A 25,997-nucleotide genomic window follows, 5' to 3' on the forward strand; every position below is an offset into this window, starting at 1 on the left:
AAACGCATCTAATAAAATATTTATATTTTATAATTTAATTTAGAAAATACATTTTTAAATTTAAATTTTATAAATTAAATTTTACTATTTAAATAATATAAATAATATATTCTATACATCGATTAAAATATAGAATAACTTATCTTTTTACAACTGATAATTGAAAATTATGGTTTGAATTTTCAAACCATAGATATTTTTTTTTTTGGTTAGAATTCAAGCCATATATAGATATTTTATTATAATTGAACTCCCGAGATATTTTTATGAACAAGTTGTATTATTCATGATCGAGTCTCTCTCATTGTTTTCACAATTAATATAATACTATATCTTGATGGTTAAGATTAATTTTTTTTTTTTCCAATTTTTATGGTAATCATCAAATGAGTTTGATTAATAATCATTATCTGCTAGCTATGATCATATGAATAAAACTTTGGCACCGTTTTTAATTAATGGATTGTGGAGACATCATATGTATGATATATGTTTATGTAGTTAGGTTGTATAGATATACCAAGAAGCAGCAACCTCAATGGAATGAATGTAATGCATGCCATCGTACTGTTCTTGATATTTTTTTCTGCACATAAAATGCATGTTAACCATATTTACTTTTATTAGAATTTCAAGAGCGATATCTACACATCTTTATGGATCTTCGGCTCACGAGCACATCATTTTACACACGAAGGGCTCAAAGAAAAAAAAAAGAGGCAAAATCCAGTAGAACAAAATGGTGGGAATGATTTCTAAGCACTGCAGTAGTCAACAACCATGGAAACTGAAGCCTCGGAACACGGCAGCACCACAAGCGGATTGAGTACTCGCTTGAACCAGAGACCAAAAGCTTGAACCAGACCTGTTGAGGTCCCTGCAGCAGCTTCCTTGGGTTGATCATGAACACTGTGGCTGGACTCAGGCTTCGCAAGGTCCGAGCCATTGGAAATGATGGTACGAGTACCCTTCTCTCGCAGCTTGGCAAGCTCCCTAGTCCAGATAACCACCGGTGCAGACATGATTCAAAATCCTGCTTTGGAATTAATCCTCGATCGGACACCAACAAAAGAAGAAGATAAAGATCAAGAAGAAGGAGATATATTGAAGAAGACGTCAAAATTCTTTTAAGATATTTGAAGCTTTTGGATGGCTGATATTTTGAGGTGTAAACGAAAGTGTGGGATTTTAATTATATCTGGGCTGATGCATTAGATCATGATCAATGGGTGGTAATGATATACAGCTAGCTAGCTTTGTATTTTTATCTGTGTGCTTTGAAATAATGGATGCAAGGGCCCACTTCTGGTCGGTTTTGAGTCATCTTTATTATCCCCACAGGAAGCCACAAAACCACCGAAAGCCACAAAGCCATTATATATAATTATTTATTTATTTATTTATTTATGTTTTCTATTATATATAGTATTTTATCTTATATTATATTTTTGGGACCGGGTTAGAAATTATAAGAATGCATTTTTGTAATAACTAATTATAAACTTAAAATATAATACAAGAACATCCTCAGTATTCTTTCTTTAAGACGGAGGACTCGCTCTGCTATCGCTTTCGACTCAACTTGGCTCGATGATTGATCCAACTTGCAAGTCTTTTTGAGTTTTTACCTTCTTTCCATCGGCTCTGCCTGCTCAAGCTACGATAGACACATGCCATAAGGCCCAAAGGGCCATTGCCATCTTTTACTGTCAGCAGGCCCAAATAGTTTGGAAGTCCACTTGCTGCGCTTTCTCAATTTCCGTTTCTTAGCTTCTTAGTTCTTGCTGCCTTGTGTTTATGTACCAACTAGGAGTTCTCTCCCATATAAACCCCGATTCTCGGATTCTAGAGCAAACCCAGAAAGTGAAAAGCGCAGCAGCGGCAGCAGAATCCGGACGCCACTAGCTACTGCCCTCTCTCCACTTCTCATCTTATCTGGTCTCTGCAATTTTCGGGTGATCTTGTAATCGTGATGAAGACTCACAATATAGTTAACTATCGAGCACTCAAACGACACGAGCTCAAAAGCACCCTCCTCCCGATAAACCCATCTACCTTTCTTGCACTTTTCTGTTCTACCCCTCACCCCTGCTCCTCTCCGAAAACCCAAACCCTACCTAAAGACAACCTTACAAACCCCCCACCAGTTACTCAGCGCTTCCTTCAAAACTCCATCCAATCTTCTCAGTGGAATTTGATCAAGCACCATGCGCCAAACCTCACCCCCTCTTTAATCTCCACCGCCCTCTACAATCTCCGCGAAAATCCTCACCTTGTACTTGAATTCATATCCCACATAGAGTTCCATCGTCTCGATGTTAAAACCTGCTGCCTCGCCATCGCTATTGTCGCGTGCCTCCCATCTCAAAAACCCACTTTACAACTCTTAAAGCAAGCCATTTCCAGTGGCATTTCTACAACCAGAGGACTATTTGATGAGTTGGCGCTTGCGCGTGATAATTTGAGTATCACAAGTAGTATTGTTTTTGATTTGTTGATAAGGGCTTCTTGTGATTTGAAGAGGGCTGATGAGGCTTTTGAGTGTTTTGATATGATGAAGGAAAAGGGTGTTTTACCTAAGATTGAGACGTGTAATATGATGTTGAGTCTGCTATTGAAGTTGAATAGAACACAGGCAGCGTGGGTTTTGTATGCGGAGATGTTTAGGCTGAGGATCAAATCAAGTGTGTATACATTTAATGTAATGATTAATGTGTTGTGTAAAGAAGGGAAGTTGAAGAAGGCGAAGGAGTTTATTGGGTTTATGGAGGGGTTAGGGGTTAAGCCTAACGTTGTTACTTATAACACGTTAATCCATGGGTATTGTTCAAGAGGGAGGATTGAAGCCGCGCATTTGATTCTCAATACCATGAAAGTTAAAGGTGTGGAACCAGATTCATATTCGTATAATTCGCTTATCAGTGGGATGTGTAAGGAGGGCTGGCTTGAGGAGGCATCTGGGCTGGTAGGTAAAATGGTGGAGAAGGGGTTGTTCCCAAGTGCTGTGACGTATAATGCATTGATTGATGGGTATTGCAATAAAGGGGAATTAGAAACAGCCTTTGGTTATAAAGATGAGATGGTTAGGAAAGGGATAATGCCAACTGTGTCGACTTACAATTTGTTGATTCATGCGTTGTTTATGGAAGCTAGGATGAGTGAAGCTGATAATATGATTAAGGAAATGGGAGAGAAGGGAATGGCTCCTGATGCCATCACATATAACATCTTGATTAATGGGTATTGTAGGTGTGGGAATGCAAAGAAAGCCTTTAGCCTCCATGATGAGATGTTGACTAGTGGGATTGAACCTACACGGGTAACCTATACGTCACTTATTCATGTTTTGAATAAACGCAATAGAATGAAGGAGGCAGATGATTTGTTTGAGAGGATACAGCGTAAAGGTGTGTTGCCAGATCTTGTAATGTTTAATGCCTTGATTGATGGTCACTGTGCTAATGGTAACATGGAACGTGCATTTTCACTTTTGAAAGAGATGGATAGGATGAAGGTTCCTCCTGATGAAGTGACTTACAATACCTTAATGCAGGGGCGCTGTAGGGAGGGGAAAGTTGAAGAAGCTCGTGAACTCCTTGATGAGATGAAGAGAAGGGCGATTAAGCCTGATCACATTAGTTATAATACTCTCATTAGTGGTTATAGCAGAAAAGGGGAGATGAAGGATGCATTTAGAGTTCGAGATGAGATGTTGAGTATAGGTTTCAATCCCACTCTTCTCACTTACAATGCTCTTATACAAGGCTTGTGCAAAAACCAAGAAGGTGACCATGCTGAAGTGCTCCTCAGAGAAATGCGAACTAAAGGTATAAACCCGGATGACAGCACCTATTTCTCTTTAATTGAGGGGATTGGCAAAGTTGATAACTTCGCGGGGGATGGAGATTCATAAACGACATATTTCTTCACATTCTTATGAATTTTCACGGAGAAGGGGGATATCTTGAAGCAAGTTTAGGTTTCAACTTTCAACCCATCCTTTATGGTTAAAATGCCATTATACAAGGGTTATTCAAAACCAAGAAGGCGACAATGCAGAAGAGCTCCTCGGACGAATGATAATAAAGGTATAACATCCGGTGACAGAATCTCTCTCTCTTTAATCAAGAGGATTGCCAAAGTCGACAGCTTCACGGGAACTAGGGATTCATAATGATGTAGTTTTCCGCATTATTCTGAACTTTAGTGGAGAAAGGTGTTCTCTTGAAGCAAAGTTTCTGTTCGGAAATTGGAATATTCTTTTCATTTCCTTTTGTTTGGAATACCAACTTGTTCTGTGATTTTGGCAGAGAATAATGTTATTGAGAGAGATGATTTCTCCAAAGTTTTGTCATACTTTGTGGTAACCCAACATTGAGATAATGCTGTCACTAGATGATTACCGTGCCTAGGCAAATTCCAATTTTTCTGTTCCCCCTTCATCTGCCCCTCTCCCCTCTCCCCTCTCCCTCTGAATTCCAGTCTTTATACTGTTGTTCGATTATAGACGTGCTAAAAGCGAAGTCTCTGCCCTAGGTAAGAATGGAGGAGAAAGAAGAGACAACAAATTCTGGATGAGAAAGGATTAGTGCCCCATGAACAAGTCTAACAGCAGAAGCAAGTGCATCATCATAGTGATGATTCTGTAATGTGTGGCATGGCCGATGTTGCTAGTATTATGTTACTTCTTTTGAATTGGTTTTTGCAAACATGAAAAGGGCACAAGCTTTTTTACAATTCATTTATTTGTTTGAAATATGATATGGCAAAGTACTTCACAGTGCGGATTCTGGTTTGCTGCTCAACTTATTAAAAAAGAAAAAAAAAATTCTGGTTCGCTACTCAAGTTTTGTTTTGACAGTAAGGGTGCCCCCTTACCAATGCAAACTGAGGTAGGTACTCTAGTTATATATGGATAGATTAACCACATGGAGCAATCCTGTTGAAATCCATGACAGGTAGGCCTTGAGTGAATACTGGAAGATTCGACGCTATAATCTTCCTTGCTACTTGTATTTCTATAGAGAATGCAAGGTAGCCATGGCGTAATTAAGATATCTAGTCCTCTTGCTTTATTGTGACATTTTCTTATCTTTCTGCCAGGTAAACTATAGCAAATATACCAACTTGAGAATAAACTTTTGACATTTTTATTCTTCTCTTTGAGATAATATATAAAAGGGAAGTTCATTTTGCTAATTCCCTTTACATAACCAAAACGACTCGGTTCTAAATCCATTGAAGAGTCAGAGAGATACCGATCTTAATGATATTAATGAACCAACCAAATTACTTAAATTCTAACGCGGTGCTTCAATTCGAAGAAGGCCGAACCCACAACAACTCCTATAAGAACCAGCCCATTCATGATTGCTGAAATCCTGAATATCTCAGCAGCTGCATTACAGGTAGAAGATAGAGCTCCTCCACCATTGCCTCTGCCTTGTGATTGAAGTTTCAAAGAGCTCACCACTTTTGCAAAGGACTGCTCAATGGACACAGGAAGGCTTAGCGAGGCCAGATTGTTGTGAGCCTTAAGACCAACAAAAGAGCTCAGCCCCCTTATGTAGTGCACATTGCACTCCTTCTAGAGTTGGCAATGGCGGTAGTGGTGGTAGCAGCAGCAATGGTAGGGTCCCTTTTTTCTGTTAATTACTTCCCCAAATATATAAAGGAAAAATTTAGTTATAAGCAGAATTGTGTACTAATTTGTGCACCAGTTTAATGTGATTGGTCAAAAAATAAATTTTATTAAAAATAATATTAATTTAAATTTTAAATATGAAGAAATCAATATTAGTACACAGATTAGTACGCGACTTGTAGCAAAACTCATATACAAAGTATAAATTACTGTTAACGGCTGAAACAGAGTTCTATATTTTTATTATTAAAGTCGCATCAAGGCAGCAACCAAGTCGTTGTAGTATAGTGGTAAGTATTCCCGCCTGTCACGCGGGTGACCCGGGTTCGATCCCCGGCAACGGCGAGTTAACTATTTTCTCCGAGTTTCTCAGGAACCAAGCACAAGACTAGGGAAGGAAAGTACGGCAATATATTAGTCAACGATTGCGGGCGGTTGCGAAGTCCGTCAGGAGCATATGCTAATTGCCATGTCTATGGCACAGACCAGTCTCTCAACAAAACCTACCCGCCATCCTCTCAACCTCTGTTGGGTACTGTTGATGCCATTTTCTCACAAGGATGAAAGCTACACCAAGTCTTATGGTTAAATATTACAGGAAGATCCTACTCTCTGCTGTCTTGCATGTAGTCCCTACTGTATTTGTATTTTTTTTTTTAAATATACAAAATTTCTTATAATTACTTTCTTAACCATTGAAAAAATTAAAATGCAGGAAGGACCAAACCCAAGAAGCAAGGCTACGGGACAACCTAGTATTTTCCAATTTCATATTCTATACTGTTTAGAATTAGAGGGATCAGTTTTTTTCTCCAAAAAAAAAAAATCTCTCTTAAAATCTCTTAGAATAGGGAAAAGAAAGTGGGATTTTAATTAAATTCCGTGGATTTTTTTTTTTGTCAGGGAAAGATTTGCTAATGATTGGATTGTATTGTGGAGATTAGATTATTAGGATATGATGACAAGAAGAATATGAGTCATTACGATCCACTCCTAAATTTTAATCATTGGAAAATCACAAAGAACGAGCCATTGATGGTCACTTTGAAAAGGTTTTTAAGCCCCGAAATTATAACATACAACTTTCAGTGACAGCAAGTGCTTTTGCCATTTTTTTTTTTTTTTAAATTATTTGCAAAGTGAATCATGCTGGTAAAGAGGTAGAAGAACGGGGAGAGGGAGGAACATCCAGAAATTCGATCCTACCATCTAAATCCTAAGAAAGTAGAAAAGGATAACCCCTTCAGCTAGAGGGACAATTTGAAAAAGGAAAATACTCTGTGTCCTGATACTTTTCTCCCGACACATTTTATTTTATTTTATTATTTTATTACTTAAGATGTGTTTTTTATAATATTGTAATTTAAAAAAATATATATTTAAAGTTATTAAAAAAATGCAGAAAAAATTTATAAAAAAAAAAAAGATGAATTACACTATCCGGAATCCAAAATCGGTCGCTGTAGTGCCACCTTTTGAAAAAACAAAACCATTAGTGCTTGTTAGGCAAGTGAAATGGTCTATCTTATAACTTCTCGTTATTTCTTTTACAAATATCCCTTAAATACAAATATTTTTTAATTTAAAAATTTTAACTCTTTCATCTAATTATTTTACAACTTTTCCAAACTTCCAAACAATACTTTCTTTTTAAATTTTAAAATAAAAATTATATTAAAAAATTATATTCTAAAAATATTTTAATTTTATAATATTTTTATTTAATTTTTTTTCACTCATTCCTCAAAACTATAAAACATCTTAACTCAAACTATTTTACTATATTTACGAACAATTTTACTACTATTCACAAAAATCTTATCTCATTTCACTTCCCAAACCAACGTTAAAAGGCACTCAACTCACAGTCAAAATTCTCGACCAAACTCCAATATTTCAAACTACAAAACTTGATCACATGGCAATCTTCAAGTAGGCACATCACAGGAAAAGAAATACTAGTTGTCTAGTTCTATAACTTCTATCTTGCAAAACTTATTGGATTTGATTTATTCATTTTTGCATTAGGTCCCAGCTAATGTGTGAAAGAAGTACCAATATTTTTTTTTTTTTCCTTTTATAAATAAAAATACAAGCCCATTAGAAGTAGTTCTTCCTTGAAGCTGCTAATATACAACAAAACCAATAATGAGTAACTGGAGAACGTCAAGCTGAAATAGCAAATCTTTAGATGGAAAAAAGAGGAATGACAAGGATGAACTGTTCTGATCCAGTTTGACAAACTCTAGATTGCACGATCTATTTACAACCCTAGTCCGGACAGAAAATTTGTGTTCAAGTTTTTAAGAAAACTAAAATCCCACTGCCATCTTGGAATGTTTATGGACACTAAACGGCAACTAAATTCCACATGAACAAATGAGATCAGTAACTCTAAAAGGTGAAGTTGCTTGATACAGATTGTAAAACTAGAGATTACCAGCAACTAAATTATAAATTTGGTTTGCCCGACATTTTGCTGTAATGGATGGTTCACCACCAGACCTGTATTGTCAAGAACACGAAATGGGGTAACTTTCAGCACAATGTCTCTCGTCCTCAACGTCTCGAAGACACAAACATCTCCTTCCCCCAAATTATTCTCCAACGAAAATTCATACCATCCCTGGCTTAACTTAGCTCTACCTCCCTTGTAAAGGCATCGGACAGGCCACTGTCTCCCATCAGAAACCTGAAGTTTGATGAATCCGGAAACCCCACTTAGATTCTTTTCAGCAAAGCAGGATGGCAGATACTGCACGAGAAAAAAGAGTACATAAAAACTAAGCACACCGTTTTATGATATTATAAAGCCATGTTTAGCACATCAATGTCTAGCACATCAATTTCAACAGCTCACCATTATACACCCTCTATATAAATAGGAGGGTCGCAGGACAACCCTGCAGAAAGGATTAGCTGGCTCAAATGCTTTGGCTGCATTGATAGCCCTTTCCCGTTCCTCTGCCGTTACTGTTCTCTTTCTTGCAGATGCACTTTCATAAAATCTAAATCGCATTTCTACTTCTTCATGTTGCACAGATGACTCCTGCCCATCTGCATATATAAAATATAGAACATTGATGAGAAAATTAAATTCTTTTTAACACCAAGAGACAAAAAAGGCTAGGACTTATTAAAAAAAACGAGATTATAATTTTAAATAGCTTACTGGGATCAGGTTTCCGCTTTTTTCTCATGGTTTTTTTAATCTGAGTCTCTTGATCTGGACTTTGAAATTTTACTTCATCCAAAGACCTTTTAAACTCGATTGAATTAAACTGAACACCTACATTTCGAGTGGGTTCAGTTTCTGCAGGTGACTTCTTAACACCCTTGGAAGGATGCGGGTTCCTTTCACCAGCCCAATTTAAACAGTTCTTAAGTTGAGACCCATTGAACAAATTCTGCAGCGAGGGAGGAGTGTAACTTCTACTAGGTGTCAATTGATCTCCACATTCACCAAGCAGCTTATTTTTCAAAGGCCCGCTAGTAAGGCATGGAAGGGAGGAACCCATGATTGCAGCAGAGTCATCATCTTCCATTTGTTCAAATACATTATACTGATTGCCATAAATGAGTCCATGGGTGCCACCAAGTGCATTTGACTGATAACTTATCTCAGAAGCCGGCAAATTATATATATGAACAAAGAAACGCGAATTCCCTCCATATCTAAATATTAAAAAGTACCCAACACGGATGGAGTAGCGTTCAACAAATTTCTGCCAACCATTGTGAAACCAAACACTGTTCCCAATCCTTTTCAATCCTACTTGCCATACATGACCATCAGGAAGGGAGAGTGTAGCAACAGCTGAAAACTCATCCCTAAATTTGTTGGCAAAATTTTCTGGTATCCTCTGCATGTATCAAAGATCAAGTTAGGCCTTGTTTTTTCCAATGAAATGCATGATTTACGCTGGGAGATGATGTAAAGATATGACTATGAACAAGGTAATTGGGGACATGAGCCTAAAGAGGACCAAGTGGCATATAGGATTCATGCAGTCCAACCCGCTGAATTAAGACGGGCTTAATTGAACTGAGTTGGGTATATCACCATTCACCACAAGATCAGATTGTATGGCATAATAGACATCCAAAGCTCATCCAAAAGCCTTTAATGGTAGCATTTCAAAGGAAAAATAGAATCATTATGAAGAATCCATAAATATCCAAGAAAAATAGTATAGTGTCACAGGCATAATAACAATGAGAAATGTCTACTTTCACCACAAAGTACTTAAAAAACTTGAATTTTGCAGAATCGGTCATTTACTGGCCTCATGTCATCTTACATGTGATCGATTCCTATGTGATGACTCGCAAAAGAGTCGGAACAACCAAAATTTCAATCATTCCTCAAAATTACCATAATTGTGAAAATTTACATCAGAATCATAATGATGACATGGAAAATCAAGATTTGAGTCCACACGTTCTACCCATAAGAAGTACAGCAACAATCAGAGTGAATTATATTATCCTAAAAATGTACAAGATACTTCATTTTGCTAGCTTTTTTCAGATGACATGTCTTTTAGATCAATTTTACCTTTCAACACAGAAAGTAAATCTTGAAAGTTGGATTGATTCCTCAATGCTCGACGATGGCCATGTAAAATGAAAGACAAAACTGGTAAGCATTAAATGAATTGGGTTTGAAGGGGCTATTATAAATTTTAAAAGAGTTTTATTCCTGGTTAATTTACAAATGCGAATATTCTGTCCTGATTGGTTCCTAAAACTGGTTGATAAGAAATTCCAGTATTCAATCACAATACCCACTTTGTTCCAGCAGAAAATATTTCCCAAAGATTGTTACACTGAAACGTATTTTGTTTTTAAGACTCCTTTCGTTTTTGAGGAATTCCTACTACACAGAAAAATCTACCATCTTCCATTGGTTTCAGGCACTCCTTCACTTTTTGCATCTAATATGAATATCTTAAGAAAATACCTTTCCACCGAAAATTCTTCTCAGGTAAACCAGATGGAGCAAAACTAAACTACAAAACCTTACGTATTTCAGCAATTCAGCTCTCAATGATACAAAGATGATCAATCCGCTGACGCCAAATAACCTTATAAAACAAAACTTCCGTTCTTCCTTCTCCTTTTCCTAGTTTTTCTCCAGAGCAAAACGAATTCATAGGTTTCACCAAATTGTCATAAAACCAACCACATGAAGCAGAATCTAGAGGATTCCAATTAACTTCGCACCTCCATCCGCTCTAATCCCACCAACCAAACGGGATTTCAGTTTTTAACCCCCGAAAGTGGAAAGGATTCTAGAAAAAGATTGGGAACGAGGCCAAGAAAAAACACAAAACCGCACAATCAACCCTTGTGGAGTTTATCCAACTCATCGCTTAACTCCCCAGAAAGGAAGATAAACCCAGTAAATCGTGCACAAATGGAAGAGGCAATATTCTAGGAAACCAAACAGAAACCCATACGGCCTCTCCCTGAACGACTAAATATAAAACCAAGGGCATACATAACCCAAAAGGCAAAAACTAGAGAGAGGGGAGAGAGATATATTAAGGTACCAGTTCTTTGGCTTGGATTGTGGAAGAGAGAATCAGCTTGTGAAAATAAGGGTGTGGCATTATGGTCCTCTCAGAGGCTTTCTTCCAGATCTAAAAGCTCTCCTTCCTTCTTCACTACTGCCTTCTTTGCAGTCAAATAGCGTTTTTAATAAACCTTTAAAAAACCCCCCCACAACTCACTTGACCTAAAAAGTTGAACGAGTTTATGCTTCTATTGACTCACCGAGTCGGCTCCAGATCACAGCAAGAAGAAACCCATTTAATTCCCCCAAAGATATATATGAATCTATGATCATCCTCATCTCTCTCTCTCTCATCTCTCTCTCTCTCTCACTTGTATATATATAATTTTTACAGTTATAGAATACTTAATCGTTACGTATTATTTAAAATAAATATAAGAATTACATAAAAAAAATTAATCTTTTAATAATAAATTATATTATTTAAAAAAATATATAATACTTGTATAACTCATGATTGTATTTGATATTACTCTTAATTTATGTGAATGTTTTGTCAAAGCAGTTATTTTTTAATCATGAATCAATTGGTCAAAGTTTTACTTTTATAGAATTAATCTTCAAGAACATAAAATACATTGTTAAACACTTTACAAAGATAATATTGGAACAAAATAATAAATATATAAATTAAATATATTATCGAAAGACTCACGCGCGTGCGCGCACACGTATATAATATTAAAATAGTTCAAATAAAAACTTGAAAAATACTTTAAAAAAATAAAATAATATAAATAAGTAGGTCTTGTAATTTATGTACTTCTTTGAATCTTTATTTGGCCATTGTTAGGATATGTAGTTGATATAATGGTAAATTATTAATTCGTGTGAAAGGTTTCTAAATCTGTCATATATTAAGTATATTAATAAACAGAGTCTGTAAATAAATTGTATTTTGGGAATTATTTTTAATAAATAATAAATTATAATTGCATGCAATTTCCCTTTGATTTTATCCCAAGTATTATTTTGACCTTTGAGATGAATCATGTGATGTTTTTAGCAATTGGGTTGAATAAAGGGCTCATTGCTTTGTGTTAGTCTGGCGAGTCAACTCGTGTGTTGGTCAGTGAAGAGTCAAGCTAACTCGGTACAAAAAATGGTATCTGGGCGGCTGAGTCAAACACTAGGAGAAAGACAGTGGAGTAGAGTAGTACTTAAGGGGAACCTTTATGCCTTTATTCTATTCTTATTGGACAATATTTTTCTTTTTCTTTCTTTTTCTTTTCCTTTTTTTTTTCAACCCAACAAATATGCAGAACAAATACTGTACACGTGTCGGATCAGGGTGGGTAGAGCTAAGAAACCGCACCCACCAGTCCTGCCCGAAACTGTTTAGTGTTACGGTGAACTCATAACTAAACTCAAGAGCTAAGCCTTCTCACCTCTTGATTTTGGATTATTTTTTCTTTTTTAGTTTAAAGATTTAAGAAAGAGAATTATAAATATAATTTAATATTATTATTTAAAAAAATTACAGACAATAATGAATATTATAGAATTTATTTTTTCTTATTTTTATCTAGTATTTGCACATGAGATGAGTATTATAATCGTTTATTTTCACAATCATTAATTTATTCTCCTCTTATCTTATCTAATCGTTTCAATTTTACGAAATTTTCACACAAAATAAAATAAATAATTTAATTTTTCAAATCTTAAAATAAAAATAATATTAAAAAATATATATTCTAACAATATTTTAATAAGTCTTTATCTGCAAAAACAAACAAAATCAGATTTTAGTTAGTTGATTTTTTTTGTAATTTATATTTTTATTAAAAATTATAAATTAGAGGTTTGAGTGTGAAATAATCTATGACTTGTATAATCAATTATAAGGTGAAAAGAAAATGAAACACTATGCACTAGAATCATCTAAGTTAGGCTTGATGTGGATAGATAATATTTACATAATTGGAGTAAGTGGGAGTTTTAAGTGCATGGGTATTGCTGAAAAAAAATACATGTAACATGACATATGAGGAGAGGGTTAAAAATTAAGGGCTAAGATGGTCTTGACATGACAAAACAAGCATTTGTATAATGGGCTTTGTTAGACTCAGTCGGCTGTACGGAATAAATAAATAAAAATTATAAAAATATTTTTTTTTCATGGTTGTACAGAATGAATAAAAAAAATTATAAAAATAAATTTTTTTTTTCATATAGATCTCGTATTAATTTATTTTTTTCAAAGCGACTGCACGCCGACTGTATTTGCCGACTGCACAAATCATTTCTCTTTGTATAATAGCAAGAGAAATATGGAACTATCATGGATTACAACTTTTATTTGTCTATTTTGGATAATTTTTTTTAATTAAGTAACATGTAATGAAAATGATTTTGCCATTAATTGATGAACAAAGCCAAAGTTATGGCCACTAGGACTACTTTCAAAAATTATCAAGATTAGTGTTAGCTGCCATTATTAAAGCTAAGTTTGAATATAAAAAACATTTCATTTCATGTATTCATTATAATTTTTTTCAAATTTTCATAAAAAATATAATAAACAATTCAAAATTTTCAAATTAAACAATAATAACATTAAAAAAAATTCTAACAATATTTTTTTCGACTTTTAACTTTCATCTCAACTCATTATCTAAACCTCTCTAGACTAAATCTCTCTAGACTTCTTTGATCTTTATTGTCCTCTCTCTCTCTCTCTCTCTCTCTCTCTCTCAAATGTTCAAAATTGGCATATTGTGTGGTCCCAAAATCAATATCATCTTTCCTTCATAAGTTTAATATAAACTTCAGTGGGCAACATCTTTGCATGTTGTCCCAAAAGTGTTTTTTTCTTCTTTTAAATTCCAATGTCCATATCTTGTGGCCCTGTTGGGTGTAATCTTTACAGGCTGTTCAGGGGATTGGAATTGAAACCGAGGCCACAATGCATTGATTGAGGTGGCTCGCATTCCTTTTTGGGGAATTCCTTGAACTACTTGAGGCAGTAGAGTTCAGATGATCAAATTAATGTTTATGATGGATCTATCTGTCTTGTGAACATTAGTTCACATTATGGGATAGAAAATGCAATAAATTTTTACAAAAATGAATGAAAGGATGTTTTGTTCTTGGGTATCTATGACTAAACATCATGGGACTCATGATGCAATTAATCTGGCATTTCGAGTTTTAGGCCATTTCAGATAAGGGTGGGGCTACTCTGCCGCCCCCACCTTTACCGCTGGGCTTACCGCTCAGTGTAAAATTTTTTTTTTTTTTTCAATTTTCTTTTCACAATTTTTTAATCACTTTCTTAATTATTAAGTAAAAAAATAAAAAAAAATACACCAATATATTTAAAATCACTTTCTTAATTACTAAGTAAAAAAAAAAAATTAAAAAAAATATTTTTTTCCCGAGCGGTACACTTGAGCGGTACCGCCTGGGCAGCAAAATAGCATTTTCCTTTCAGATAGTCCTTATTGGAGGTGTAGGTAGTAAATAAATCAACAGGGCTCCCGAGCAGTCAAGGATCCAAGCAAAACATTCCAAGCATTAGCCAAACTAACATTGACCCGTCAGAGCAATCTTCTCTCTATCCTGGTCCTGAAGTCACCTACAGCTTGGGCAAAGCCTAATTTTTATAAGAAAGATACCCAAAGCAAGACAAAGAACATGAAGAAAATATAATGTTCAGTTCAGCATTTAAGAGCCACAGAAGACTGGCGGAGATACAGAAAATAACATCTCCTATTCTTGGATGAGTGTAATTCCAATGTCCTATCATAAACTTTCAAATGAAATTGCGGGTCAAACCCACTCTAAATTGCAACTATTTACATATAGAACTAATAAAACGAATAATGGCATGTCACGGAGGAATCAAAGTTTTTCAAGACGGCACAGAGGTTGAAAGGACTACATGAGATAAGTATTCGAGCCCATCCTGGATTTTGCACACTGCTGTGGTCTGATCTGCACGCAGATGTTCAGAGAAGGCATTGGCTTTTTCCTGGATTGAAGTCTGTGGAAGAACATCATGGGACTCGGCGGTGGCACCCTTTATGGCTGCTGCATAAGCTTCAGCTACATCAGAGATGCCTGACCAATGAAATAAAATTCAACTGTCAAAAAATATTCAAAGCACTAAAAACTCACTTCGACTATACTAATGTTCCATCTGTGAGAGAGAGAGAGAGAGAGAGAGTTTGCTTTGTGGTTTGCAGGAATGTACATTCCCAACGACTCAGTTGCCATTTCATTACCGCACATCACTAGTTTTCAAACAAAAATATGAACATAAAGGCTAATCTTGATTGCAGGAAGCTGTACTTTACAGGTGCAAATTGCTAAAAGTGGTAGTTTACTGTGTAAATTGATAGTTTTGGCAATTTGAGTTGCAAATTAGAAAAAAAATGGCAGTAGTTTTGGGAGTAAAAAATATATTTTTCCCAAATATTAATAAAAACATTATTTATGTCAAAGTACATATCAGTCTCAAAATTCATAATGCCATAACAATCTAGAACCACAACTTCATTGTTAATTATATTTGTTGTTCAGACCATGAATTTCTTAATAATATTTTTTTAGCATTTAATAGTTTTGCTTGGAAGATATTGGTACTTCTGCACATAATTTAAGGCCCTTTGAAATCATTTTTAATTTTATTGGAAACAGAGTTATGTACTCTCATCTATTCCCATCATCATATGAAGTAACAAATTAGATAATAAATGGTAAACGATTAAGCTGATTTTTTTTCCAACCAGGAAATTGTATTAAAGAAAAAGCTTCATTTAATCTCCACACAATATATATATATATATATATATATATATTATATACATGATAAATATAAGGTGCAGTTGCTGGGATGGAGTGCTAGACAACCAACCTGTAATAAAGCTGTTGGAAACAGCCTCCACATATCCTGTCATTGACTGTGCCTTTGCTCTGATTATCTTAGCTTTTTCAACAGAATCCTCAGGCCACTCAATATTAGCAATATTCTTATCAGCATCTTCATCCTCAACTTTGTTAGCATTAGTTATGATGGATTTACCAAGCATCAACAATTGAGACACCGCAAAACAGCACATTTCTGAGAGCCTCTGCAAAACATATATAATGATCTCAATGTTTAGTTACCGACTTAATATTATGAAGTCATATCAACAATGAAAATGTTTAGTTCGGATGTCCCCAATAACATCATCACTATCTCCGTACATGAACTCCCTCTGAATGAAGAGACTCCAGCCTGCCAGTAGTCCTTTGAATCATATCATTAATGGCCAACCCTGCTAAAGCACTTGTGAACCTGCAGAATGTGATAATTGCAGTGTAAAAGGTGCTTAAGGAGATCATTATGACTCTCAATCTTTCATTGACATCAACCCAGTCAATATCACCAAAATTAATGAACAAAAAGCCTCACACACTACAGTCTACTAATACAAGACACGAGACTGAATATTAGTAGTGTTAAACTAGCTATTCTTGCACCATGTCTAACTTCTCAAGGATTCACCTTTCACCTATCCCACACTTTAACTGAATGTTTAACCTATGTGTACAACTACACCAAACATCAAATTAATATGATATTGACTCATATTCTTTTGAATAAAACTTCAATTCTGCATTTCATATGGATGGGATACCTTCAATTCCAATTACCTTAATACACGAGTGTAATTGGCATGTAGTGATCAAATTTTCAAAAGTTGGATTTTACAAAAATGCAACCCACAAAAAGTCATTCAGACATGTAAAAGCAGCCAGATTTACAACAGTTATACCGTATAGTTTGACCATGCTCTAGGTTTACAGAAAATGTAAAACTTAAAAAAAAAAAAAAGAAGTCTATAAACAATAAACAAGAGACCTAAAGGATTGAATAAGGCAACATTTACTACCACGTGCAATCATATCAGCCAGAGAGATTTGGAAAGTAGATAATGAGAGGGAAACAACTATAAGCACAAGCTGAAGCAAGACAACTAACACACCAAGTGCAGAGCAGCATGTACAACACCCATAATAATCTAAGTAAATGAAAATTTCTAAAGAAATATACCCCGCAGCCATATCAGCAGCCTTGCTGACACTTGAGTTGTGTAAATTCTTCATCTCATCACCAGTTCCCTCATCCCCAGTCTCTATTTTTTTACCTTTGTCTGTCTCTACACCACTTCCATCCATTTCAGTACTCAAACTGAAAATTTGTTGGACCTGTTTTAGCTTTCCATCCATGACAGATTTCTGTTCTGATGATAATTTTCCTTTTCTTCGGTTAAATAATAGGGCATGATGATTGGACAATGCCTCCAGCTCCTGTTAGTATTACAGTAAAACAATTTCATAATACTATTGTATTAACTACAAAAATCTAACTTCAAAGATAAGGTGCGACCTCCAAATGTTCTGGACCCCCATATATATAGAAGCACCGATCAAATGTCACTTCCTCATACAACTGATCCTCACTAATTTGTTGTTCAGCTAATTTAGAATTCTTCTCAACTTCAATACCAGTTTCTGTAATCAGTAGATCCATAGTCTCCTTTCCTACGAGTTCAAGCACTTGCATTCCCTTTGCCGTAAAAGCTTTACCACTCTGTAAATTGAAGATGGGGGAAATAAGCAATCAGAAAACAGTGATAAGCAAGATAACACAGGTCATAAATCATGTAAACCTCTAATATGGAAGGTGCAACAGATCCGGCTGCTGGTAAACTACCATGCTGAATAGATTCTGCAAGGTTCACAGCAGAATGCTCAATCCTGAAAAACATAAGCATAAATCACATTCAATGATCAAATGAAGTAGGTTGTGGTGGGAATAATGGGAAGAGACTGTCACATTCAGTGTAATGATTTCAGAGCTGAAAAAAGAAAGTGCAAAATGAAAAACCTTAAAGTCAAAGGGTCTTTCTTTTCCCTCTACTTTTTTTTTTTTTTTTGGGGCCAGGAGAGAGAGAGAGGGGGGGGGGGTGTTTCTCATCTCAAACTTTGAAACTGACCCTAATACCATTTGTACAAACTCAGGGAAAAGTTCAAGCCACATCTACACTTGTACTCAAAATCATTTTAGTTAATATTACATTTGGAGTCCCTTTGAATCATTATACACTGCAAAAACTTCTTCCTCTCAAGCAACGTGGAATTTCATTAAATAGCCTTCTATAAAATTGGGGTATCACAATAAAGAAGGAACAATACCAAATATGACCATGAAAAGGTTATCTAAAAGGTCATAGAACCATGGGATACAAAACTACTAAGCTTCTTTTCAACATAAAAGTGACTGCTGATTCATGTTTCCCCCAATACCCAATGTTTTCTTTTCCATATACATCTAGCATAACACCAAACACCCAATACACATCCATATTTTGTGACCCAGATATTGGCTATTATCCTGACCACATATATGATGAATTTCAAACATCATGAACTAGAGAAATATCTTCTTCTTCTTTTTTTATGACAGGGGAACTGCCCCACAGCAGAGCCCTTAGGACTCACCCATGCAACCTAACCCCTGGAGAGACTAAAACAGCAACCCACAGCCATGGCCTCCCACTTAAATAGCAGTTTGATCTTGGGGTAATCGAACTTGTGACATGGGGCTCATGCACACAAGTTCGCCTTTACCACTTAAGCTACCCACGGCTGGGTAAATAGAGAAATATCATTCTACCAATGCATAAATTTTGATAATGCCCAAACAGTTTTGCATATCTTTACGTCCCCAAAGCTTATTATTTATACAATTTTTTAGAATAAAATTTATTTTACAGACATTGAAGTTAAAAAGGGAACATCTCATGTTGCTTATATTATTCAAAGATATATATAACCATTTTCATTAATTTCTGGCCCCAACCCTGGTTGTAAACTAAAAACAGAAATCAAACATTTAACCTATGAAGGAACTGAAACCACATTCTGGCTAAAACACATACATTTTAACTACAAATTATAATCCATACCATAATTTGTTATCATATAAAACTATAATCCGTACCATAACCAGATTGCACTCTTGTGCTTGCAAAATGATCTGTCATTGCATTTAACTAAAAAAACAATAATTGATCAATTGTTAAATTATCTATTGATTCAACTTAAATGGAACATACTTCTGAACCAAATCTGTACCCCCTCTCCATGCACTACCTAGAGCATTCCACGCTCCAGAGGCCAAATTTTCCACAGAATTATCAAGAACCTTCAAACCCTGCAAGAAGAAGAAGAAGAAAAAAAAAAAAAAAACTCAAATAATCTGCGCTTAATGAAGCAAAGAAAATATTTAAATTATAAATACATGAATTGCAATACATACACATCTGGTGAAACAGTGTAACTAAATTAATCAATTGCTTTGGCATAGTTTCAAGTATAATTCAAGGTAGCTAGCAATGTCTAGTGATACTAATTCTTCACATGTGCATACAGGTAGAGGGAAAAATGTGGAAGCCATATTAACCCCAATTATAGGTTCAAACAACATTCAGTCAATGGAACCAAAACAAAAAACCTTTATGTCCGACCTACCTGGCCAAAGAATGACTCCTCACTAGCTTTCTCCAATTTATCCAAAGCAGACTTCCGAAGCTTGTCTACTTCATCTTCACTTTCCTTTTCATTTGCAGAGTCTTCTACCTCTCCTTCGTCCTTAGAAGATTCTGAAACCTCATCAGGGTCCTGAATGTCCGAGATGCTTTTTGCCGCTGTCTGAGCAACTGTGGCAGCCTGCATCCATCCACAAGGCACTGATCGACAAAACTACAAATACTCTAAAAAAAAATGCAGCATGCAGAATATAGCATCAATAAGTGCAATGTTTGAACAAGCGACACTTTGACAACCCTTAACAAGGACACTGAACAGAAGAATACTGGATCGGGAAATGAAAGAATGAGAAATAACACTTATGAATGCATATAGCTTGAAGAAGTTATACTTTTAAACAATCTGGGAAACTTGTCTAAGCAAGTAAACAAGAGTACTCGGTTGGCTGAGTTTTGTCAGAAATGTAAACAAAGGAATCAAGAGAGCAATTGGAATGGAGGATTCAGTTCTAATCAAAATAATGTGATCTATACAGCATATTGAGATTTATATAAGCGACATTTCCAGCTAGATTACCTACTTTTCTCATTAATAAAGTTGAGGCTAACTACTCAACTAACTTGAAACTACTGCTAACCGAGCAGAAACAAAAATAACATACTGAAAAACCTATATAGCTAACTAAATGTAAGATATCTGGACTGCGAGCTTGAGTTATTTCCAGCAAGTTTCCAGAAAAGAGATTTTAAAAGTAAGGCAGAGACTCTTCCTCTCTCAAGTGAACCCGTTGGAAGCATTGCTATAGAAGCTAAAGCCCACATCAATCTAGATATGCATATCGAAATATTCACTCTGGATGCAGGAATAGCGACATGGACTAAAATGTCCTGTCAAGTAAAGCCAGGGAACTTACTCCTTGTCACACACTCCCTTGGGTTTTTAAACCACAATCGCAACTTCCACCTATGTCTATGGAGCAACTGTCATTTGCATTAACCTCATTAGCTACTTAGATTATCAACATATAATTACAAATTTCGATCATAAGGACGTTCCAATCTCCTCCAACGAAGTCAATTAGCAAATCCAAATTAAGGAATCATCACCATCATTTCTCGCCAACTGCCATAAGCACCGACATCTGCAAACGTGCTTCACTAATAAAATTAAAACCCCCAAAGTTCAGTTAGATTAATCGAAATCCGTCATGGCATTAACCTCCACAACACCTAGAGCAATCTAATCGGATTGATAAAAAACAAACAAAGAAAATTGGATCTGTTTATTCAACGATTCATCCAACCAACCCCAGCTTTCAAAAATGGAAACAGTTAAGAAGGGAGTTCACCTATCATTTAAATTAAAAAAAAAAAAAAAAGAGCAAAAGGAAAATAGAAAGAAGAATGCGCACATTGCGAGATATTTCTTCGGCGGCTTTTTGGAGATCTGAGAGAACGGAGAGAGGAGAGAACCCCCAACCGCCCCATCCACCGCCTCCGCCACCGGATTTTGGCTCTGGTTTTGCTTCATTTGCCGCTTTCGCTTTTAGTGGTTCTTTCTCCGTCTCCGTCTCATCCTTCACCGACTCTTTGTTCTCTTCCTCCATTTCAATTCGTAGAGACCCCAAAGATAAACAAACTGAACGGAGATCTTGCTGTTTCTAAAGAAGATGGAAGCTGTGTTGGAACTTTGGGGGGTATCAATTTGGGAATTTTTCTCGTAGGAGAATGAATCCTGCACCTTGCGATATGGTTCGGCTCGACGTTACCTTCACGTCACAGAAACGATGCCGTCTGCCTATTTTCGTGAAGAAATTAATATGAAGAAGGACTGTTAAGGCGATGTTGACCTTTTGTTAGGTCGAGCAGTTCGCTTTAATAAACCTCTCGGGAAAATTTTGATAATATTACACAGAGAGGATATTTAGTACACCATCATATATATGGTCTTGCCGTTTGATTATACATTTATTCCTCGTCTCAAAATAAATGTTTAAGATTTGAATCTCCAAACAAAAATATTTTATTTTATTTTATTTTTTTAAAAGATAGATGAATATATTCAAGATGTCACATGGGCACTCCCACGGAGATGTGTGGCCGCCGCAACCGTTGTAGGCGGCCTGCAATAGATTGTCCAATAGATGATTTGTGAGAACCACTTCGTGGGTGGCCGATTGCGTGGCCACCCCAATTAGGTTTTTTCTTTTTAAATGTTATGTGAATTATTTAATTTTGTGTTATTTTAATGAAAGAAGTGAAAATATGTTGAGATTGTGAAGGAAAAAGGATTTTAGTGACGTGCTTTTCGTATTTTGAAGTTGGGAGAAATATAAGAGTATATGTTTTAGAGATAGAGCATGCATAACATTACGTGCGAAACATATATGTTTTAGAGATAGAACACGTGTTGAACTAGTACCATACAACATTCATATTCTTAATTGGTTTATCACTTGGTCGTATCGACATTATTTATCAATTTAAAAAAAACAAATAGATCTAAAATTTGATAAAATCAAGGAATCAAACATTTGACACGGCAGCTAGATTAAGGTCATGATCTCGACTAACAAGTATTTTAAGCCATCACCAAGGCAAATAATAGCTCAAATGTTTGAGATTTACCTATTCGTACGCTAATATGATAATTACATGCATGCATGCATGCACTTAATTGGTTGATTGTATTTACATAATCGGATTATTTGGAATCAATAGAATTGAATGGTAAACTACAGAAACTCATCATAAATACTAGATTATACGCGCTAAAAATTAAAAAGAATTAAAAAAGGAACTAAATGAAATCAAGAGAGACAGAAGAGAAAGGTAGCGGAAGCTCAAAATACTATTAAGTGATAAAAAGCTTGACCTCATCTTACACACGAGTGTGTACATAACAATCTGAAACTATAAAGGAAATTGAAAAACAAGGCAAAGATGTTAATTATGATAATATGCTATTCAATATCCAGGGAATAAAGGTGGAGGGGGTGATGAGTATTGGAACCCGAAATGTGGTGGGAGGACAATGTCCGGTGTTGGTGGTGGTGGAGAAGATACATGAGCAGGAGGAGGAGGAGCAGTTTGTGGCGTTGGGGAGTGTACCGGGGGTGGATGAGAGTCTGTTGGTGGTGGTGGAGAAGATACATGAGCAGGAGGAGGAGAAGCAGTTCGTGGCGTTGGGGAGTGTACTGGGGGTGGATGAGAGTCTGTTGGTGGTGGTGGTGGTGGAGGAGAGTGGACTGGTGGAGGTGGGGGAGAGTGGACTGGTGGTGGAGGAGAACGAACTGGAGGTGGTGGGGAGTATATTGGGGGTGGCGGAGAGTGAATTGGTGGTGGGGGAGGTGAGTACATGGGTGGTGGAGGAGGTGAATGGACTGGTGGTGGAGGAGAGTGGATTGGAGGTGGAGGAGAGTGCACTGGAGGTGGTGGAGAGTACATAGGAGGTGGTGGGGAGTATACTGGAGGTGGTGGAGAGTGGATTGGAGGTGGAGGAGAGTGGACTGGAGGTGGTGGGGAGTATACTGGAGGTGGTGGAGAGTGAACTGGTGGTGGTGGGGGAGGGGAGTACACGGGTGGTGGTGGTGAATGAATTGGTGGTGGTGGGGGAGGGGAGTACACGGGTGGTGGTGGTGAATGAACTGGTGGTGGTGGAGAGTGAACTGGTGGTGGTGGGGGAGGGGAGTACACAGGTGGTGGTGGTGAATGAACTAGTGGTGGTGGTGGAGAGTGAACTGGTGGTGGTGGGGGAGGGGAGTACACGGGTGGTGGTGGTGAATGAACTGGTGGTGGGGGAGAGTGAACTGGTGGTGGTGGGGAGTATACAGGGGATGGTGGTGGAGATTGAACGGGTGGGGGAGGTGAACGAAAGTTATTAAAAGGTGAATTACCAGATGGATCATCTGGACTAGGTGCTGGCGATGGTGGAGATAACTCAGGAGATGGGATCGAAGATTTAGGTGGTGATGGTTCAAATGATTTTGGTGGTGTTGGAGATGACTCCGGAGTTGGGGTTGAAGATTTAGGTGGCGATGGTTCAGATGATTTTGGTGGTGTTGGAGATGACTCAGGAGATGGGGTTGAAGATTTAGGTGGCGATGAGTCAGATGATTTTGGTGGTGTTGGAGATGACTCAGGAGATGGGGTAGAAGATTTAGGCGGTGATGGATCAGATGGTTTTGGTGGTATTGGAGATGACTCAGGAGATGGGGTAGGAGATTTAGGCGGTGATGGGTCAGATGGTTTTGGTGGTGTTGGAGATGACTCAGGGGTTGGGGTCATAGGAGGCAATGGGTCATATGGTTCTGGCGGTATTGGAGATGGGTTAGGACTTGGGTTTGAAGATTTAGGCGGTGATGGCTGTTCTGGTGTTGATGGAGGATGCCCAATTGGAGGAGATGGTTGAGGTTGCTGCTCCGGAGGTGAAGGAGAAGGAGATGGTTGGGGTTGTTGATTTGGAGTTGAAGGTGGTGGTGTTTTCTTAGTCGGTGGCCTCAGTTGTGGATATGAAGAGGAGCTGCCGCCACAATGCTTGCTACAATCCACAGGTCGAGTCGCCTCTCTGAAACATATCTTGTTAGATTTCTGCTTTGGTCTACTAGGAAAACAATTGCTCTTGTCCTCCAAAATCTTGTGCACTCTCGAAGAAGGAACACAGTCTTGAGCCTCCCCATTGAAGTAGTTATAAGAAAAAGTGAAGTTGGACAAGCTGGGCAACTTGCAAACATTCTCGGGCACAAATCCCGTTAGCTTGTTATGTGAAATGTCCAATTCCTCAACCTTGTGTAGCCCTGAAAAGGTCTTTGGCAAGAACCCAATGAACCCATTTGAGCTAGCTGAGAACACCGTTACATTGCCTAGGGATCCAATTTCTGGGGGGAAGCAACCGCCAAGGCTATTGCCCAGGAAAAGAATCTCATTCAATGTATTTGCCATGTTGCCAATGGTGTGCGGAATGCAACCAGTGAACTTGTTGTTTGCAAAGCTCACAACAGAAGCTGTAGATTTACCTACTGTGTCGGGGATGTTGGACTCGAAACGGTTGTTGTTTAAGAAAATCGCATCGTGATCCTTTTCAAAGATTTCTGGAGGTAATTTCCCTTCAAAATTATTGAACCTGAGATCGAGATATTTAAGGCTTGGCCATGTGAGGACAACTGTTGGGAAAGAGCCAACGAAGCGATTGTTACTTACATCAAACTCAAACATAAGTTTGAGCCTTGACATAGTTTTGGGGATAATTCCACAAAACCTGTTAGAGTTAATGTGAAAGAGTGCAACATCCGTCAAGAGCCCTAACTCATGCGGTAGGTATCCGGCAATGTCAGCATGATTAAGGTCGATGCCACCAACAACCTCCAATTTGGGGTCATCAAGGGCTGGAGCGCAAAAGACGCCAGTATAAGAACACACATCGGTACCAACCCAATTACGAGTTGTGTTTAAAGGATCAGAGTAGATAGACTTCTTCAATGCTTGTAGTGCAATGTAAGCTCTTTGCAGCCTTTCGTTGGCAAAACTGGAGTCATGGTGAAACTCAAAGCCAAACTTAAGGAAAAAATCATCATTTTCTTGGAGAGTCAAAAGTTGACGACGAGCAATTAATGATGCTTCGATGTCTGTCAAAGCATAAGAGAATGCTGAAAGAGAAGATAGGAGAATTGAGAAAAAGATAAAGCAGCCCAAGACCTGCTTTGATAGAGGTAGAGCCATCGCTTACCACCTTGGTAGGCCCAAGGCTGCTTATAGGAGGAAGGGGGGAGTTGGAGAGGGGAAGGATTGTTATATGGAGAGGGATGAGAGGTGTGGATTGACAAGGCATTGAGAGGCTATGGAAATAGGTATCTAGTTTTAGCATCGAAAAATGTGGGACTCTTTCAGACACCCACAAAAGTTTGGAGGCAATTCTAAAGATAGATTTTCTACTTGGGATTATGGTGCGCGTGCCTAAATCAAACACCATAACCATAGCTAAAAAACTAACAATTGACCAAGTCCCCTCATCCTTTAACCAACTAGATTACAATTTGGCATCGTTCGAAAATCATGACATCAAGTTTTAGCATGGCATATGCCTGCCTGCCTTGTTTATACAAATAATAACAAATGTTGGGTTGTATTACATATAATTATTTTTATATATTATATTGATGTGATTAATTAAAATATTTATTTTATATTGAAAACAAAAGTGATCTAGCCTATCGCGTTAATGAAGTGTATA

The 25,997-nt window shown here is 37.0% G+C and overlaps 4 protein-coding genes and 1 non-coding gene across 5 annotated transcripts; 2 read left to right on the plus strand and 3 right to left on the minus strand.

Annotated features, from left to right (window-relative positions):
• The first annotated feature begins 1,625 nt into the window (after positions 1 to 1,625).
• LOC122313732 (pentatricopeptide repeat-containing protein At2g15630, mitochondrial) lies at positions 1,626 to 4,409 on the plus strand. Its single transcript, XM_043128923.1, has one exon. The coding sequence runs from the start codon at positions 1,973 to 1,975 to the stop codon at positions 3,911 to 3,913; it is 1,941 nt and encodes a 646-aa protein (XP_042984857.1). The 5' UTR covers positions 1,626 to 1,972; the 3' UTR covers positions 3,914 to 4,409.
• Positions 4,410 to 5,917: 1,508 nt separating this feature from the next.
• Positions 5,918 to 5,989, plus strand: TRNAD-GUC. Its single transcript has one exon. It is a non-coding gene; the product is annotated as a tRNA-Asp (tRNA).
• A 1,825-nt stretch (positions 5,990 to 7,814) lies between these two features.
• Positions 7,815 to 11,526, minus strand: LOC122314097 (B3 domain-containing transcription factor VRN1-like). The gene is made up of 4 exons (XM_043129502.1): positions 11,200 to 11,526; positions 8,817 to 9,507; positions 8,505 to 8,701; positions 7,815 to 8,399 (listed from the first exon to the last, which is right to left on the minus strand). Exons 1-4 carry the CDS (start codon positions 11,257 to 11,259, stop codon positions 8,091 to 8,093), a joined length of 1,257 nt encoding a protein of 418 aa, XP_042985436.1. The 5' UTR covers positions 11,260 to 11,526; the 3' UTR covers positions 7,815 to 8,090.
• Positions 11,527 to 14,862: 3,336 nt separating this feature from the next.
• LOC122313719 lies at positions 14,863 to 21,560 on the minus strand. Its single transcript, XM_043128908.1, has 9 exons — positions 21,181 to 21,560; positions 19,752 to 19,949; positions 19,337 to 19,434; positions 17,888 to 17,975; positions 17,605 to 17,808; positions 17,269 to 17,525; positions 16,419 to 16,509; positions 16,084 to 16,300; positions 14,863 to 15,287 (listed from the first exon to the last, which is right to left on the minus strand). The coding sequence occupies exons 1-9, from the start codon at positions 21,373 to 21,375 to the stop codon at positions 15,079 to 15,081; spliced, it is 1,557 nt and encodes a 518-aa protein (XP_042984842.1). The 5' UTR covers positions 21,376 to 21,560; the 3' UTR covers positions 14,863 to 15,078.
• A 1,041-nt stretch (positions 21,561 to 22,601) lies between these two features.
• On the minus strand, positions 22,602 to 25,540 carry LOC122313030 (pollen-specific leucine-rich repeat extensin-like protein 3). Its single transcript, XM_043127724.1, has one exon. It carries the CDS (start codon positions 25,484 to 25,486, stop codon positions 22,736 to 22,738), a length of 2,751 nt encoding a protein of 916 aa, XP_042983658.1. The 5' UTR covers positions 25,487 to 25,540; the 3' UTR covers positions 22,602 to 22,735.
• Between the last annotated feature and the right edge of the window lie 457 nt (positions 25,541 to 25,997).

Source organism: Carya illinoinensis, chromosome 6 (assembly GCF_018687715.1).
Source record: "Carya illinoinensis cultivar Pawnee chromosome 6, C.illinoinensisPawnee_v1, whole genome shotgun sequence".
Taxonomy (NCBI): domain Eukaryota; kingdom Viridiplantae; phylum Streptophyta; class Magnoliopsida; order Fagales; family Juglandaceae; genus Carya; species Carya illinoinensis.